The sequence below is a fragment of the Equus quagga genome, chromosome 5 (genome assembly GCF_021613505.1).
Source record: "Equus quagga isolate Etosha38 chromosome 5, UCLA_HA_Equagga_1.0, whole genome shotgun sequence".
NCBI lineage: Eukaryota > Metazoa > Chordata > Mammalia > Perissodactyla > Equidae > Equus > Equus quagga.
Genome location: NC_060271.1, coordinates 40,959,551 through 40,978,270, shown reverse-complemented (window position 1 = coordinate 40,978,270; position 18,720 = coordinate 40,959,551). Strand labels below are relative to the sequence as shown.

The following is an 18,720-nucleotide window of genomic DNA, read 5'->3' as shown; positions in this document are numbered from 1 at the left end:
CCATGTGAGCTGCCACCACAGCATGGCTACTGACAGACGAGTGGTGTGATTCTGTGCCCAGGAACCGAACCCAGGCCACTGAAGCGGAGTGCACTAAATTTAACCACTAGGCCTTGGGCTAGCCCCTATCCTCATTTTATAGATGAGGAAACTGAGGCCACAGAGAGGTTAATTAAATGAGAAAGCCAGGAGTTTAGTCTAGAGCCCTCACCTTAAAGTACTAAGATAAGTTGCCACCTCCTTGCAAACAGTCAGTAGTAAGATAAGACAAAACCTTCCTCCGAGGGCCGGCTCCGTGGCCAAGTGGTTAAATTCGTGCGCTCCGCTGTGGCGGCCCAGCGTTCAGATCCTGGTCGCGGACATGGCACTGCTCCTCAGGCCACGTTGAGGTGGCGTCCCACATCCCATAACTAGAAGGACCTGCAACTAAGATATACATATACAACTATGTATGGGGGGTGGTTTGGGGAGATAAAGCAGGAAAAAAAAAAAAAAAGATTGGCAACAGTTGTTAGCCCAGGTGCCAATCTTTAAAAAAAAAAACCTTCCTCCATCTGCAGCACACACCCCTCCTCGGCACACTTAGTGCTGCCCTGAAAATGGCCTTTCCTTTCACTTGTAGAGTGTGTATCCTGCCCCTTAGCTAGGCTGTAACCACCCTGTTGGGGTGGATGGCGTGGGTCCCTTGTAGTGCTACGTATATGCTAGGTGCTCAGAATGTTTAATGAGTCCATTGAGTAAAATCTGCAAAATATACTAAGGATATAAGAAGCTGGCTGAGCTGCCATGAATTTCTCATCTGCAAGAATATCTCAAAAATGTTAACACTATATGTGGGAATTATCTTAGGGAAAAAATTATGGTACAGAAAAAAAGGACTAAGCAACGTGAAGTGGATGAGCCATGGGTCATCAGGCTATGTCAATTTTACCTAGGGTCTTAAAACAACAAGGCTGTGATGAAATGAAATTTAAGATTGAGATTTCCCTTGTGAAGGGGTACGAAACAGAACTTTAGAAAACTGTAAATGTCAGTGTTCACTTCTGGAAAGAGCCATCACCTCTGCGGTTGCTTTACTTCCATTTGGAACCTTGCCTTGGATGCTGGTCATCTTTAGTAGGTTTGTAGTAGATGTCTCAGACTTTACTAGCTATCACAGTTGGGTGAAGAGGGTCTGTGCATTTTTTTGGGTGCTTCTGAAACTGAGACCTGTGAGGAGCAGTCAGGAGGCAGCACAGAGGAGTTCATGTTCTCAGCAGTGGCAGCAGCATCAGGAGGAGAGTAAGCCTGGGAGCTGGTCAAGTGTAGGTCATTCAGTAAGAAATACGTTTTACACCTGACACACACACGAAACAATATTTATCTTTACTCCACCTGATGCACTCTAATTTCTATTTCATTCAAAAAAAAAAGGAAAGTGCTAGTTTTGGGACTGGCCCTGTGGCCTGGGTTCGCGGGTTCAGATCCCAGGTGTGGACCTACACCACTCATCAGCCATGGTGTGACAGTGACCCACATAGAAAATAGAGGAGGATTGGCACAGGTGGTAGCTCAGGGTGAATCTCTTCCTCAAGCAAAAACAAAAGGGCTAGTTTATGACCTGCTAGTGAGTGGTCAGCAGCAGTTTGAAAAACACTGGACTTGAGCCTGGCTACTCCAGTGTCAGCATCACCTGGGTGCTCGTCAGAGCTGTGGGAATCTCAGCCCCTCCTTGTAACTACTGCATCAGAATCTGCATTTTAATCTTAAGAAGACAATTGGGTTACACGTCACAATTTGAGAAGGCCTGGGCAGGAGGACAGTGTCTCCCTTGCCTGCGGTCTGGTGGAAGCAGTGGGTGCTCTGCACGTCTCCCCAGGCCCCCATTGCCTCCTTGTCTCTTCTGCCTGTAGCAGATTCACTCACACTTTCGTGTGGGCAGGATTTCAGATGTTAGGCCCCTATCCAAGGCTAATTTTTTTTTTTTAAGATTTTATTTTTCCTTTTTCTCCCCAAAGTCCCCCGGTACATAGTTGTGTATTTTTAGTTATGGGCCCTTCTAGCTGTAGCATGTGGGATGCCGCCTCAGCATGGCCTGAGGAGCAGTGCCACGTCTGTGCCCAGGATCCGAACCGGCGAAACCCGGGCTGCCGAAGCGGAGTGCGTGAACTCAACCACTCAGCCACGGGGCCGGCCCCTTTTTTTTTTATTTTAAGAAAGGCTAATTTTATATTATGTTAAATCACTTAGTTTTGTTCTCATGGCTTCCTGCTTGCCATAGGCATAATTATGAGGAAGGAGAACTTCAGAAGCAAGTGCACACACATTGCAAAGTAAGAGCAAATTCCCTGTAAGCACAGGAAAAGCTCTAAGGCTTTAATGAAGGGTTAAACGCAATCCAGAGGCGCTTTTGTGGGCACTGATTGCTCAGGCGTGTGCGTCACTGCTTGAGTGTAAGGAAGTGGGTTCAGGCTTTAGACATGTATATATGCAATAAACAGCTGCAGGTTGAGCTGGAAATACCCCCTAGTCTCCAAAAGAAGAGGCCCAAGTCCACAAAACTGATTTCAGGGCTGCTGAGAAAGATGCGCAGCCGCAGAGCTGGAGAGAAGTGCCAGTTGGCCCACAGAATGCCACCACCCCTCTGCCTGCTGCTGCTGCTGCTGCTGCTCCTTGCAGGGGCCGCCGCTGCCCTTCCCCTGGAGGGTGGCCTTGCTGGCCACGACGGCGGGGTGAGTAGTCTCTGACTTGGCTACATGCTAGTCCACCTCTGGCTGACTCTTTCCTAGGCATATTTGGCTATGCCTGCGGATTCCCCAGCCTCTCCACAGCCGAGGGTGTGTACGGCACGGACTCGGGGCTGATCTTTGTAGTGCTCTCCTTGGCTGCCCTGTGGTACGGTGATGTCCATTGGTTCTCGTTTACGTTCAGTTGTCCCAACCTAGGAAGTCTGTTAGAAAGCTCTGAAACGCGAAGCAGAGCTTCTTCATGCTGGCCATCTCCATCTGCTAGTCTTTGAAATGTTAAGTGATTATATCAGTCTATTGCAGTGCAATCATGGAGCCGCCACTGCCATATTAGTCACACATACTTCTAGAATCTTAATTTATATATACAGTACATGTTCTCACTGGCTCAGATTAATTGACATCATTACATTTTTCATTGTGAGAATTTGTAACTTCATGAGGTGATTTATTTTTCTCTATTTTCCATTTTGAAAAAGGTCCAAGAAAGAGTACATAAAGTTGACCATTAAAAATGGATTTTTCTCTGAAATTACCAGATGAGTTTCAGACAAGCCATTTATCATCAGACAGCTTTCTAAGGAGTTTGAAAGACCAGAATATAATATCTCAATCTGCTCTGTCTTGAAGAGCAATTTCTGGACAACCAGGAGTTAGGACCAGAGATGGGAAAACCAAGCTAAATTAGCCTGATCCACCTCCTGGTCTTCGTAGGTGCTAGTCCCTTGTCGGGGAAAATGATAGATTTCCTGACCTCTTCTAATTAAGGATCTCAGCCAAGATTATGGGCAAAACAAGCAGTTTTTTTCCTTGATTGAAAATTCTCAACTTTTCTTTTTCTCTAATTAGAGCAGTTTCGTTAAGGTGTTCTCTTTCTCATCCTTTAAATGGAAATGTGATTTATTGTTCTGGTGCATCTTTTTTTTTAAAGGAAAAAATTATGTATCTTTAATGCTGGTTGAGCCAGATGGTTGATTGTTCTTTCCTTTGTCCTCTGGTTCTTTTTAAAAGCATATGCAGGAAGTGGCAGAAATAAAGAAAAACAGCCTGTTGACTTTCCTTGCTTGGTGGTACGACGAGTGGACCTCCCAGGGCAGCGGAGCGCCCTTCATGGGAGAAGCCAGGCAGGTGTCCAGACGGCAGGAAGACCCGCCCCTTCAACGGTCCACGCCCCGAGGTAAAATGCCCTGCAAGAATTTCTTTTGGAAGACCTTCTCCTCCTGCAAATAAAGCTCCACCCATGGTTACTCCAGTGAAGTATAGCGATAGATCTGAATAAAATGTATTAAGCAGCCATGGTCTTTCTTCTTTATGCAGTTGTCTTCTTTTTCCCATGTAATCTGAAAAGTATTTTTTATTTAAACTCCAATAACACCCAATACTGAGTGTCTTGAGTAATTTGGAACCCAAAGTGAATATTTTAGATAAAGATTTTTGTGGTTTTTGCTGTATGGTACTCAATGCAGCCACTGAGCTTTCCTTCCACCTTCATTATGTGCTTGGAAGTTGTTCTGCCCTTGTCTCCCTTTCTTTGATTTAAAATAGCTAAAGGTGGGGCCGGTCCAGTGGCCAAGTGGTGGAGTTCCTGTGCTCTGCTTTGGTGGCCCCAGGTTTCGCCGGTTTGGATCCTGGGCACGGATGTGGCACTGCTCATCCGGCCATGCTGGGGCTGTGTCCCGAATGGCACGACCAGAGGAACCCGCAACTGGAGTATGCACCTGTGTACTGGGGGGCTTTGGGGAGAGGAAGAAGAAGAAAAAGGGAGAAAGAGAAGATTGGCAACAGATGTTGGCTCAGGTGCCAATCTTTAAAAAAAGCTAAAGGCTACATATTTAAGAATTTGGAATAACATCTTATTTCAGGTTATTTTGATATAAATTGTCTAATGTAAAAAATATTTCCTTCATATTAAAAGCAAATTTTTAACGTTGTGTTCAGAGAGCAAAATGATTATGCCTCATGTTTTAGCTAAAATTAAAAAGAAATGTCATGCTAGTAAACAGACATCATGCTGACATGCTTATAAAAGTTACACTTGAACCTGCTGTTATAAAATACCTATGGTATTTTTAATTAGTAAGTTAATACTAATTTGTTATGATTCTTTTCATGGATGAGAGCTTCAGGTTTATTTCAAACCAAATGCAGTCAGCAGTGCTGGTGCCGGGCCTGCAGCCTGCTGGCCTCAGCTACTACAAGGACCTTCAGCGTCACAGGACCTGGACTTTGTTCGGAGACAGATCTGTATGTGTTGATATGTATTTTGTGTATAATTGTTATGTTTCCCTATTCCTCAGTAATTTCCCACAGAAATAACCGTGAATAATGGTTAAATGAGGGGGGAATTCCTTTTTCTGTGATATTATGCAGAGCAATTGTCGAGTCCCATGTGGACCAGGATTTTGATCTGCTCAAGTGAAATTAGGAGTAAACAAGTTGCTCAGTTTCAAAACCCTAATCAAATTTTAATTCCCCATAGCACTGAAATCCTTGCTTCATTACACATATTGTTTATGATTCTTGAATCACAGACTCTAAAGAAGACTTCCAGTGTGAGGTTTTTAGATGCTAAACTTTAAAGCTTAGAGATTTACACCTGGAGTTATGGAAAGTTTCTGAGAGTCATGCCTAATATTCGGAAAACCAGCAAAGGCTGGCTGAAGGACACTGTAATACTATTCTCTTCTCTGGACACCAGGGGAACAGGCTCACAGAGTATGACTGCTGACCGTTCCGTTCTGTTTTCTGCAGAGCTGAGCTCATATTCATAATTACTAGCTGAGTAAAGTATAATATGATGGAAGAGCCTTAATAGCATCCACATTTCCAAACACAGCAGCTTTAAGAGACTAGTAATTGGGTCAGTGCACTGGTGGAAGATGCCTGCCTGAAAGGCTAGCTAACCTTCAGGACTTTGTGTTTTATGGTTTTTCTAGAAGAAAAGCATGCTCATTGTTTTCCAGTTGAAGTTGGGGTCGTACATACACAGTCCTTAAGATTGGGCATTTTAACTTTTAACTACATAATATCTGAAGGATAATGAGGCTATACTAATGATACTGCTAGGAAATCCATCAAGTCTAAGCCTACCTTAGTTCAGGGGACTTAATAAAATATTAACTGGCATCAACTGTGTGTTAGACTAGATTAATATGCTAATGATTAATAAATTAGGGTAAAATGAGTAAATTAGGGTAATTTCCTACCATTAGGTTTTTGGTAGACTTTTCTTAAAGTCTACCTTTCTGTAGTTCAATATAGTCAAATGTGTAGATCTGGGACATCAGGACTACAACTTCTAATTCATTCTCTTGCATTTATTTCTAGTAATTGTCACCAAAATAGATCCTTAACTGCTGAGGAAGAATTGAGCGTGACATAAGCATTCGACAGAAAACCCTTCGTAGTATTCCTGTTTCAGGGCTGACAGCAAACCATTCCCGGCTTTAGGAAACTCAGAGCAGGAAGTTGATTTCTGGGTAAAAGCAGATACTTAACTTACAGCTTACAGCTGATACTTAAACGACTTGATTTACCCCACCTGCTGAAGGGATAAACCCATATCTTAATAATTGTAGCTGCCTCAGTAGAGAGAGGGATCCCATTCCCAACAAAGCAGAACAACAAAAGTCATTTAGGTGCTGAAGGAAATTTTCTGCTTCTAGACTAGAAAGGAAGAGGCAAAGGATGGCTGGGCAACCCACTCTTTCCAGCTTCTCCTAACCCTAATAAAAACAATTTATCCTTTCCATTTATCGTTAAATAATTAAATGATCAAAAAATACATGTGTTTATCCTATTAAAATAATTATAACCTGGAGAAAAAGCTAGAATATTTTTGGTGATACTTCTTGTAACATGTTATTGGAAAATATGAAGAAAATCCAGTATCTACGCCTTAACTTACTGGTTCACTTCCTTGTAATTGCATGTGTCTGATTTAGTTCAAGCAAATAGCTAACTTTAAGGTTCTGCCATCTAAAGATTCAGGTACCTCCTGAGGAGCGAGTCTGTCCCTTCACTGGAGGCTTTCAAACAGGATGGAGGACCCCACTGGCAGCCAGGTAGAGGACTCAGGCAGTGGGTCGTTGTTCAGACTAGATCATTTCCAAGGTCCTTAAAAACCTCATGTAAGACACAGCCAAAATAATTTAAGGCCAAACTCTCAAATAAAATGGTAAAACTCTGAAGGCAAAAACAAAAAGAATAGATAATTAGGAAATTAAACAGCTAAACAATCTGGTTAAGAAAGGAACATTAATAATTCTCGTAATTAATGCAGGTTTTTTTGCAGACTATTATTATTTTATTCCTTTCTCTCTGGAAAATGAAAAATCCATTAGTTTTTTTCCTTTTGCTTTTACCCAGAAATTAAAGGTTGGTAAGTGGTAATTAGCACAGCTCCTGTGAAAGCCAGTTGCCTAATGGGGACCGACATTTGACTTGAGTTGAAAGGATGGAATATGGCTAATGTAGAGTTCATTAGTCCCAGCTGTTTTCTTTGACATTCTTCTCTCCTACCATAAGAACAGGCATGCCCGGCTCTCTCTCCTATTTTTAGACATATTGCTCTGCTGCTACATTTCTGTTCTAGAAGGCCTAGAGGCACAGTGGTGTAAGGAAGGTAAATGGTACCAGGGGCAATATAACGTGTTTGCAATTGCTCTCACTACACATTTGGGCTAGAGTTTGCAGACTCAGGTCTTTGCTCTACAGACCCATAGATAAGGAGCCTCCTAAGGACACATCTCTCTGCCCCTGGGGAGATGAAAGGGAACCACTCTCTATAGTCTACTATGTACTAGGTACTCTGCTCTTCCTCATACTTCATTTAACCCTTTCAACCTTGGGGCTTTAGGTTAACCTTTCATTTTTGGAAAACAAGGTCCCATAAGGTTAGACTCAGTGTGGGTTTGTCTCACTCCAAAACCTATAGTACTTTTTCCCTTATCCTGTGCAGCTGGGGCTCTTGGTGGGTTTGTTTCAAGGACACAATACCAATACCAACACCCAGGCCAGTCAACTGAACTGAAATAATTTAAGAAAACATTAAATTCAGTAGGGCAAAGATGGAGATATCAGTGTAGCTGGTGAATAGAGCTACCATTCTGTATTTCTGGAATCCAAGCTTCTGTTGCTACTGTGCTAACTGTACAGTGTCGTGAGGCTGATTCACTTCTCTTACACCACCAGCACAATGACTGCAGTTAGAAATCTTTTGGCAATTATGTTATAGAAATAGTAGGCCTTTTCCAGTTGGAGCCAACTCCAACTTATTACACTGGTACAACAAAACCAGTGATCTGGATGTAGAATAGAAAAGTGTGTGTGAACCTAAGAGAAAATACAAAGAAGTAGAAAGAGCCCTGGAATTAGAAGCAGAGACCTGCCTTTGAATCCTGGCCCTCCAGTTAGCCTTGTGCATGAAGCAAGTCACTGACCCTTGCTGAGCACAACCTTGCTCATGTATAGAACGAGAGGCGACAAACCACACCCTGCCTAGCTCACTCAGTTTTGTGAGGCTCCAATGTGGTAGGTGCTAGCACACAGCAAACTGCAAACTGCCATAAAAATCCTCAGCCAGCATCACTGCCCCTCCAGGGGCATTTTGAAAATGTGTGGGGATGGTTTTAGTTATCTCAATACCTGGAGGTTGCTACTGGCATTGAGCAGGTGGGCATAGGAGGTGGGATGCTCATCCTCCTGCAATGCACAGGACAACTCCACACAGAGAGATATCATCCCATGTCCCGCGTGACTTTTGAATGTCATGCTGGACATTTATATGGATGAAAACCTGTTCCAAATTATCTTAGCCTGAAACCCAGTTCTGTTTTATGTATAATCACAAAGTATTTTTTTCCAGTTTCAATGTTCCCTAGATTTTTCAAGAATGCAGCTACCTTGTAAATCAAGGATAGGTATGTTATTTTGTTCAGAACTTCACCAATTTAGGAAATCTCACTATAAATGCCAACGCTTGCTTGTGGTATTTGAGTTGAGAATCACTACACACCTGTGCCTGGCTGCCTCTGTCAAATTCACCGTAATTCAGTGTGCAAGTGCAATCATCTACACCTTCATCGTGCCTTTGGTATAGTCGTGTCCAGACAGTGACATACTGAGATACATGCCATTTTATTGGAAATTATTTTCCTTTTGCTTCTTCTGAAATAGTACATTTGGGGTACTATGTCAGTGCTTTTGAAAGTATGCATATAGGCAGGTTATCAGCTCTGGCTTTCATTTAGGATAATTAAGGAGGCATTAAAAAATGTGCTATTAAAAAAGAAAATATTATGGCTAATAAGTGAGAACCAATGGCATAAGGCATTAGGAAAAGGATGCTGAGTAGATCCAAGCTGTCCTTGATGATGACAGGAGAAGGAAACAGTTATTTTGTTGTTTGCTTTCTGCACTCCACTCTCACTCCAGGACTTATTGTTGTATTTCTTTAATAATTAGCCCATGTATCTCTTACTAGCCTTCTGTTTTCCTCTAAGCATGCTTAAAAAAAGTCAAATAAGTCAATGATAACTAATTACCTATTCTCTGCAAGGAGACCGTCTGGTAGATTACAAAACCTGAAGAACAAGTTTGTACAGAAATAGGAGGTATAGAAACCAGAAGTCTCTGCTCTGCACTGAGAGAGACTTCAAGTCATACTGCATGGAAATCAATTTAATGACCTTTTATACCCCCTGCTGATAAAACATATTAGAAAACTGAAAAGAGTTTCACAGTGGTAACAGATATAATTTCACAATACTAAATTAGATATTAGAAATGGTGAATTAGACTCTCAGTGTGTCCCTACTTAATATGAGCAAACTTAATATGAGCCTTTAAACAAACAAACAAAAAAATTCATTAACTTGGGAAAGAAGTTTGTGGCCATAATCGACACACTGTCACGTTCCCTATCATTTGTTTAAAATTCTGCATTTCTAGCTTTAGAACAAGAATACTGAGTCTTCAATATGACAATTTCTTTTCACTCCACAATTACCTTTAAACAGAGAACATAAGAACATGTTATCAGAAGAGGTGGGGCATTGTTAGTGCAGCCATATCATTTAAAACAGGTGGAAGGGCATATGTTGAAATCTGGAGGAGGCAGGAGGCTAGTCTTTTAGCCTGTTCCAGGAGAACCGACTCCAAGGCAGGGAGTGGAGTGGTAGGTAAGTGAAATAACTAGGCTGAATGCATTTACTGACAACTAAAAACAAGGTCACGGGGGTTTTTTGGGCATATTTTCAGCTATACTCTGTGGGGTCTTGTTTAGCTCGTTTAGGATTCTGCAGTTCTCCAGGCAGCGAATTCTTCCTTGCTGAAATATTCCTGAGAGAATGCAGGCTCTGTATCTGCTGGAGGCGCAGGCTTAGTTCCTGATTACAGGCCTGTTGAACAGTTTCCGTCTTCTTTATATCCCACTTCAAAGCAACAGCCAATGCTTTGGGGTCTTCCTTGGTAACCAACTGTGGCAAGAATAAGAACCATTGAGAACCACCGCCTCTGCTCTCCTCAGCTGCTGCTCTCATGGTTTTCTTAGGGGAGCGAGATGAGGCAATATCAGCTTATGTTATGTCTTTATGCTGAAATGCCAGGGCTCTTTCATATTAAATTGTCTTCGCCCTTTTCTTACCCTACAACACTAACAGGAAAGGATCTTTAGAAAGAAGTTTATTGGAGCAAATAAAAAGTCCTCCACTTACAGGAAATTTAGCCAAGCTGAAGTCCATACAGTTTCCTTCCCTTCTAGCTACAATGGGGAGGTGCTTGGGACATGGACAAGGATGAAGAATAAGAAATAGCACCCACTCGGACAAGTTCTTTTCGTCAAGCTTCTAGTTCCCTGGTCTTAACTGCCAGCATGAGATGAGCCCCTCAGGTGTGCCTTTCCCTGTGATGTTTTATGTGCCTTGATTGACTATGGATCTTCTTTAACCACTGACAGAACCAGAAGCCATCTCAGAAGCTTGAGCCCTCCTATTCCTCCCTGTCAGGTTTAGTTATTTCATTACCCACTTTGGACCAGAGAATAATCTTTGATGATCTGAGGGAATGCATCCATTTTGTTTAAGCCATTTTGTTTGAGATTAAATGAGATGTTTCCAAATGCTTTGGTGTATAATAGTAGCTATGATTGGTAACTATGGTTCAGGGTCTGCAGAGGTGAAAAAAATCCTACACGTGCCTCTGCAGGGCAACACTACACCTCCGAGGGATGTTCAGGGCAGTTCTCTGCAGTTCAGGGGCCCTGGTCCTTGCCCACCTCCAAATCCTGACTAGAGAGACTCAGCTCTGGAGCAGGCTTCTCCTTCAGTGCAGTGAGGAGCTGGCTCGTAAGTGCAGTTTCAGAGGAGCTCTCTCTGCTAAGACCCGTGTCAACTGCATCGCTCTCGTCACTGAAGCCAGCTTTGGACTCTGAAAAGCAGACGTGAGATGGAGTTCAGCACACCATGTAAACATACAACCACACAAACCACCAGCCAGAGTAATCAGTTGGGCAAGATAGAAACATCTCAAGATGCCAGCAGCTGTGGCTTCACTGTTTTTACTACATTACAAACATTTGGTTCTCTCTCAAAGAAAGGCTCTGCAGGCACTGAGCTCTCAGTGTAGCTCCCCCAGCCAATGAGTCCTACCTTGCTGCTTTGACAAGACGCTGCCCTCCTTCTCCAAAGCCTGGAGGTAAAGCTCCAAGAGCTGCTTGGACTGACGGGCTTCCTCTCTCTGGTCAAGTACCTGCTGGAGGGTGTTCTGGAGCCCCCGGACTGTGACACAACTTTGGCATAGTTCCTGAGCCAGGTCTGAACATGGAACATCAATGAGCACCTAACAAACAAATACGGACTTTAAGAAACTTAAAAGTACTTTCTAAACATGGTGTTCTATCTCTCAAACATACCAATTTCAGAGACTCACTTCATCTGTTTCCCAAAGTTACCTACCACAGTTGCCTAAGAGTCAAGAGAGGCATGTAATTTTTTCAGTTTTCCTCTAGTGAAAAAATTAGGAAAATGATGCCTCAGTGCCTCATTAAAAACAAAAGAAAATCGTTTTTTTTTTTTTTTAAGATTTTATTTTTTCCTTTTTCTCCCCAAAGCCCCCCGGTACGTAGTTGTATATTCTTCGTTGTGGGTCCTTCTAGTTGTGGCACGTGGGATGCTGCCTCAGCATGGTTTGATGAGCAGTGCCATGTCCACACCCAGGATTTGAACCAACGAAACACTGGGCTGCCTGCAGCGGAGCGCGCGAACTTAACCACTCAGCCATGGGGCCAGCCCCAAAAGAAAATCTGGATATTAAAAAACCCAATTGTACAGAATATAAAGGAGGAGGTATATGATCATTTATATAATGAATCAACAGGAGGGTGTTTTAAGCAAACGTTTCTCTAATGATTTTAACTTAAACATTTTTATTATACATGTTCATAGCTTTAAAAGACTCTATTTGGGGGCCGTCCCAGTGGTGCAGTGGTTAAGGTCGCATGTTCTGCTTGGGCGGCCCTGGGGTTCACCGGTTGGATCCCGGGTGCGGACCTACACACTGCGTGTCAAGCCATGCTGTGGCAGGGGTCCCATATAAAAAAAAAGAGGAAGATGGGCACAGATGTTAGCTCAGGGCTAATCTTCCTCAATAAATAAATAAATAAGTAAATAAAAGACTCCATTTTTAAATTATAAACTATACTCAGCTTTTAATAACATGTTGAACCTGTGAAATAAGGGAGACCTCAAATACTATATCCTAAATCTGCTATAAGGATAATAACTTTTAAGAAGGCTCACTCTTGTGGCATATACAGGACTAGATTAAAAATAGTCTTCATAAGAGAAAGATCAAACTGTTGGAACTCTCGGACAGCGATTCTAAACTCAGCTGCACTTTAGAGTCGCTATGGAGCTTTATAAAAACTACAATAAGAAAAGCTTGCATTTCTTGAGCACTTACTGTGTATCAAGGAGAAAACACGTGTAAAACCCTTAGAAGAGAAGTGACAGGGAGGGCTGGCTACTCTAGGTTAGGAAAGGCCTCTTGGAGGAGGTGACTTTTTAAGTTATTTTCAATTTTCAAACAAGTAACCATATATTCACAAGGTTCAAAATTCAAGAGGTACAAACCTTATGAGGTAGGTCCTAGTATCACCCCCCATTTTACAGATGAGGAAAATAAGATGAGAAGTTAGTAACTTCCCAAGAATCACAGTCGGTCTTCTTTCTAATCCTCAGGACCCTGTGTAACTGATCCTCATGCTCTTCCCTTCTCTCCCATCTGTTCTCACTGCCCAGTCCTCGTGATGGGGGTACCTTTCTTTTTCCTACCGTGGCAGCCTCTGCAAGTTCCCTTTAAGGTCCTAAACTTCCCTATGGAGCCTAGCTGTCAGGCCCCAGGCTCACTTATGTTCTGATGTCCCTGTTTTGGTAAGGTCTATTGTGCTCCTCATTCCAAGGGTATTTTATAATATGCCAGTCTGTTGGGATGGGAAGGGATCTCATAAGCCCCTTCTGTTTCTTAGAGAAAAAAATCAAGCTTGCTTCTGCCTTCCCTCTACCTGGAACATTCTGGCCCCAATCTTTCCATGACAGGCTCCAGCTTGTCCTTCAGCTCTCAGTTTAATCGTCACCTCTTGGGAACTTACCAATCTGTACCAACTACACTTCTATGAATTTATTCTATGGACAAGCATGTGGGCAAAATGACAGTGGTCTAAGTTGGGCAGCACTGTCTGGAATAGCAAAACTGATGACAACCCAAATGTCCACCAGTAGAGGAGACTCATTATATAAATCATGGTACATGCACAAACTGGAATACTATGCAGTGGTAAAAAAAGAACACGGACGTCTTTTATATACTGATCTGGAATACTCTCCAAATATTTCTTCGAAAACAGAATAGATATGCTTCCATTTGTGCAATTTAGGGGAAGAAGAGAAAATTGTTTGTATATAAAATACTTCTGGAATGGGAGACTGACAGATTGGTTGTCTCCAGGAAGGGAAACGTGGGTAACTGGAGACAGGAGTTAGACTTTTCCTGTATATCTTTTTTTTCCAAACAGCTTTATTAAGATATAATTTACAAACCATACAATTCACCCATCTAAAGTGTGCAATTCAGTGGGTTTTAGCATACTTACAGAGTTGTGCAATCATTACCACAGTCAATTTTAGAACATTTTCACCATCCCCAAAAGAAACTCCATACCCATTAGCAGTTACTCCCTATTTCTCCTCAAAGCTCCTCACAGCCCCAGCTTTAGTTAACCACTGATCTATCTCTTGTCTTTACAGATTTGCATATTCCCACCATTTCATATAAATATAATCATAAATATGTGGCCTTTCATGTTTGGCTTCTTTCACTTAGCATAATGTTTTTAAGGTTTATCCATCTTGCAGCATGTATTAATACTTCATTCCTTTTTATGGCTGAATAATATTCCTTTGTTTGGATATACCACATTTTATTTATCTCTTCCTCAGTTGATGGACATTTGGGTTGTTTTCACTTTTTGGCTAACTATTTCCTTCTATACCTCTTGGATGTTGAACCATGTGAATGTATTCATAGTATTTATTCAAAATAAATTTCTTTGCTTTTTTTTTTTTTTTGAGGAAGATTAGCCCTTAGCTAACTGCTGCCAATCCTCCTCTTTTTGCTGAGGAAGACTGGCCCTGAGCTAACATCCATGCCCATCTTGCTCCACTTTATATGTGGGATGCCTACCACAGCATGGCGTGCCAAGCAGTGCCATGTCTGCACCCGGCATCTGAACCGGCGAACCCCGGGCCGCCGAAGCAGAATGTGCACACTTAACTGCTGCGCCACCGGGCCAGCCCCATCAAAATAAATTTCTAAGTTTAATAAATAACCAAAAGGTCACCTCCTTGAAGGGACCTTCCTCGATCCTCCAATCTAGGGCAGCCCCATCACTCTCAGCATACCACACTGTCTGATACACTTCTGGTTTTGTCTGCTTCACTGGAATGTGAGTTCTGTTAGAGCAGGGATTGTGTCTGGCTTGTTCACCTCTGTACTCCATTATAGAGAACCATGCCAGGCACAGGGCAGGAGCTCCATAAATATATTTTTCAATTAACACACACTGTTTTTTATCCCAATTTTACTGGAGAGGACGCATAAACAGAGAAGCTAAGTTCCTGGCTCAAAGTCGTCACGATGGAGCTGGGACTGAATCCGGCTACTCCAACCCCACACCCTTCGTCAGTACCTCTTTGACCCCCACAGTGGGCCTGGTCATCTGTATTTTACAAGAAGCTCCATAGGTGATTTTGATGCAGGGTAAGCGTTGAAAAATTCCTACTCTAGGTGAGAGAATTACGAAATGAAGAATCTTCGTTGTCATCTAAGAATTATTTAAAAATTAACAAGTAATGAAATTATTTTGACATGGAAACAAAGAAGGTTAAGGAGGTGGTGGGGGTGGCAGAGCCAGACGCGCGTGGCCGCGAGCTGTGGAGGAGACTTACCTGGAGGTCATCCTCTGATAGGAGGATGATGCTGGATAGATCTTCTTTCAGCTGCCTGGCCACATTCTTCCATTTCAACCCTGCCCCACTGTCTGTTTCATCTACGTCAAAGGACTCTTGGGAAATCCAAGCCGTACCTCCATCTGATATGTGGGAGAAAATGCCAGTCACAGTCAGATTACCTTGAAGTGCTGTTTTCACCTCCTCCCCCAACACACAGACCTCGAGGATGTCTGCACATACTTCTGACTGACCATTTAGAATAGTTTCAATAGAGAAGTAAGCACTTTTTCTCAAGGATTCATGGGGAAGCCAGTCCCCATGTAGGACCTTCATTTTCCCTCTTCTTCCATCTTCACTGTATTTCTGAGTGAAACCGCTCTGTATTCTTTTATGGAAAGAAAGCCACTTCAACCCAGTGTACGGTCACGCATCCCAGGATCCTACCACACTGTCCTTTAGGTTAGTTGGTGTGTCTCCGGGTGTGTCCTGTTTTTGTATCCTAAAACATTCATTCTCATCAGCACTTCTCCTGTGCTTGGGGATTGATCTTATCCTTGATTGGAGGAGCTGCAGCCACTGTTTGGTGGCTAGAGAGCCATTGCTGAAGGGTGACTTCCTCAATTTAGTGGCATGAGCATGTTCCTTAAGATACTTCTTCAGCTCTTTGATCCTTGCTCATCAATATTAGTTCCCTTTCTATCTCCAGTGATGAGGATGGTGACAGGTAACACTTATCAAGTTCTCACCACGAGCCAGGTAAGATCTGAATGCTTTCTATTAGTAGTTCTCAACTGGGAGAGACTTTGCCTCCCAGGAAACATGTGACAATGTCTGCAGGCATTTTCGGTTGTCACAGTTGGGGTGAGGAGATGCTACTGGCTTCTAGTGGGCAAAGGCCAAGGATGCTGCTACACATCCTACAATGCAAAGGACAATCCCCCCACAACAAAGAATTCGCTGGCCCCAAACGTCAGTAGTATTGAGAGACTGAGGTTTGATATGTACTAAGTTCTAGTATCCTTACGACTGCCCTTGGAGACTGGTACTATACTTACGTCAATAAGGCAGAGAAGTTAGGTAATCTGCCCAAGGTCACCTGGCTAGTAAATGGCAGAGCCAGGATTCGGGTCAGGTAGGCTGACCCTACCTGCAGCACCGATCTCTGCCGTGCTGCATTTTAGTCGCTGTCAGTTACTCTCATTCCTCTTCACGCTCTGCCCCCCAGACTCAGCACCACTTCTGGCATAAGAAGGTAAAAGTTTGCCGCATAAATGCTTAAACAGCCAGACAAATAGCAACCAGGTGCCTGTGCAGGAAAATGAATCATGATGGATCATTTCATATATGGCCAGCACTTCTTACCTGAATTGTGATATGCCCACTTCTCATCCCTGGCCAATGCCACGAACTTAGTATTGGAAGGTAGGCACAGGAAGTAATCGTCATCATCCACTATGGTGCCATCCTCTGCCAGGACCAGGGTGACTGGAGCCAGGGACTTATCAATGGCCAGAATGTCACAGGCTGAGAGGAATAAAATATTTGGCAATTGACCAGTATCCATAAGGAAATTACATCTGTCCTTGCACTCTCAATGTGTGTCCCCCACCACCCAGAACCTAGAAAAATTCCTGGTAGGTAATAACTACAATAACAACCACTACTACTAGCACTAACATAACACTTATCATGTGCCTGAAACTGTTCTAAGAGCTTTTCATATACAGTATTTAATCTTGTAACAATCCTATAATGTAGGTACTATTGTTAGTCTCATTTTACAGATGTCGAACCCGAGGTTCAGAGAGGTTAAGTAACTTGTCCAAGGTCACACAGTAAGTGGCAGAGCTGGGATTTAAACCCACACAGTCTGACTCTTGAAAATGTGTTTCCTCCAGCTACTCTATACCTGCATTAGGAGGCACTTGAATCTTTACTTGGATGAACAACAAACCGAAGTCTGATTTGATTCCCTGAGAACAAGCAGTCTTTCATTCATTTCCTCAGTGGTCATCTAAAATTGTCTTATGTGGCAAATGTCAAAAAAAAAGAAAGAAAATTTTAGAAAAGAAAAAAGGAAATACTTTTTGTTTTCTGTAGTATTTTTCTTTGTAGTCTTTCTAACCCATAGGAAAAAATACGAGAAGCAGAAGTTTCTATCAGTAGCTTTCCATCTTTATTATCACTGGGCAAGAGGCTTTGTCCAAGGTGGGTCTGTACCATCGGATTTAGTGATGGCAATGCCCAAAATGTTAGTGGGACTAGAGCAAGCAGAGAGGGAGCTCAGAGACCGCAAGTATGGCTGGGCAATGTTGTCTGCCACCCAAGAGAACAGAAGCCTTGAGGAGGCTGAGCTCCAGAAACACAGGCACCAACACAAGCCTCTGTGCCAAGTGCGTCCAGCCAATGCCATGAAGGGACAGTAAGGCACCCTCATGCCAAGGAAAAAAATGTAAACACTTAGACGGCAAAGCCATGTCACTGAAACTTTCCGAGTGCTCTGGCTGCTCCTGGGTCCCTGGAAGACTTCTGTCTGCTGTCTGTTGGGGCTTGGGGACTGGGAGGAAGCATGGAACACGGGCACACACCCCGACTCCATGCCTGGGGATGGCTCACATGTTTAACCCGCAGCACTTCTTTGGATAAACAGTTTATTGCTGCGGGCTAAGAACTTGTAAATCATCTGAATATATCATCTCCTTCGAGAATTCCAACAACCCTGTGAAGCAGGGCTGGAAATACACCGACTTTGCAACGAGAAAACTGAGGGCGGAGAGACGGTTAAGGGCAAGGGCAAGCAGCTGGTAACACTACGGGGCTCAGAATTTTTGTCAACTCGGTCACTCACAACACCCGTCCCGCCTGGACCTCCAGAATGATGGGCAGCAGCTCCCTCTTTACCGCACAGGGACCTGCCACGGGCTCAGCTGCGAGCCCGGTACCACTTTAGAGAGCCCGAGCGGCAGGAATACACTGGGCTGGGTTTGGTCCAAAATCGGAGTGATCTTAGACAGACACCTAGGTCGAGTGTGTCTTAATTTGCATATCGCTTCCCGTCCACCTTTCCACCACTACGAGTCTCCCACGAGATAAATTAAGGGAAAGGGCCCGTAAACGCTCTGAAACTTGTAAATCGCTATACCCACGTGAGTCATCTCTGACCCAGGGCTCCACTCGAGCTACAAGAATCCCCAAGGCGCCTCTCCTGAGCCCGCTCTGTCCCCGCCTGACACCCTCGCCCGGCCCGGCTCCACTCGGCCCCGGCCCCCGCCCCTAGAATTCCCACCCCTAGTCCCGCGCCAACCCTTGCTCCTCAGCTCCTCGAGGCAGGAGGCCGCCACGCCGTGCTGTTCGCGGCTGTGGTTGCGGCGCAGCAGACACGGCTTCAGAGCCCGGATCTCGCCGGGTTCCGAACCACTGGCGTCCCCAACCACCTCCATCCTCTTCAGGGTGGCACCTGACTGACCCGGCGAAGTCGGAGAGGTTGG

The 18,720-nt window shown here is 43.6% G+C and overlaps 2 protein-coding genes across 5 annotated transcripts in view; one reads left to right on the top strand and one right to left on the bottom strand.

Annotated features, from left to right (window-relative positions):
- The window catches only part of CENPS (centromere protein S), a 16,229-nt gene extending 12,211 nt beyond the window's left edge, over positions 1 to 4,018 (top strand). The window contains exons 2-3 of one of the 2 annotated variants that reach the window (XM_046661808.1): positions 2,551 to 2,711; positions 3,738 to 4,018. In XM_046661808.1, the coding sequence (XP_046517764.1) occupies positions 2,565 to 2,711; positions 3,738 to 3,956 (366 nt within the window). In that variant the 5' untranslated portion in view covers positions 2,551 to 2,564 and the 3' untranslated portion in view covers positions 3,957 to 4,018. Of the gene's footprint in view, positions 1 to 2,550; positions 2,712 to 3,737 lie in introns of those variants that run through there. The other variant, XM_046661807.1, reaches the window with a different exon arrangement.
- DFFA (DNA fragmentation factor subunit alpha) lies at positions 4,014 to 18,720 on the bottom strand. 3 transcript variants are annotated; one of them, XM_046661804.1, is made up of 6 exons: positions 18,519 to 18,720; positions 16,595 to 16,756; positions 15,230 to 15,372; positions 11,375 to 11,564; positions 11,002 to 11,153; positions 4,014 to 4,459 (listed from the first exon to the last, which is right to left on the bottom strand). In XM_046661804.1, exons 1-6 carry the CDS (start codon positions 18,670 to 18,672, stop codon positions 4,184 to 4,186), a joined length of 1,077 nt encoding a protein of 358 aa, XP_046517760.1. In that variant the 5' UTR covers positions 18,673 to 18,720; the 3' UTR covers positions 4,014 to 4,183. The 3 variants fall into 3 exon arrangements, with proteins under 3 accessions (XP_046517760.1, XP_046517761.1, XP_046517762.1); XM_046661805.1 differs by having other exon boundaries at positions 18,537 to 18,720; XM_046661806.1 differs by lacking the exon at positions 4,014 to 4,459 and adding an exon at positions 6,026 to 10,204 and having other exon boundaries at positions 18,537 to 18,719.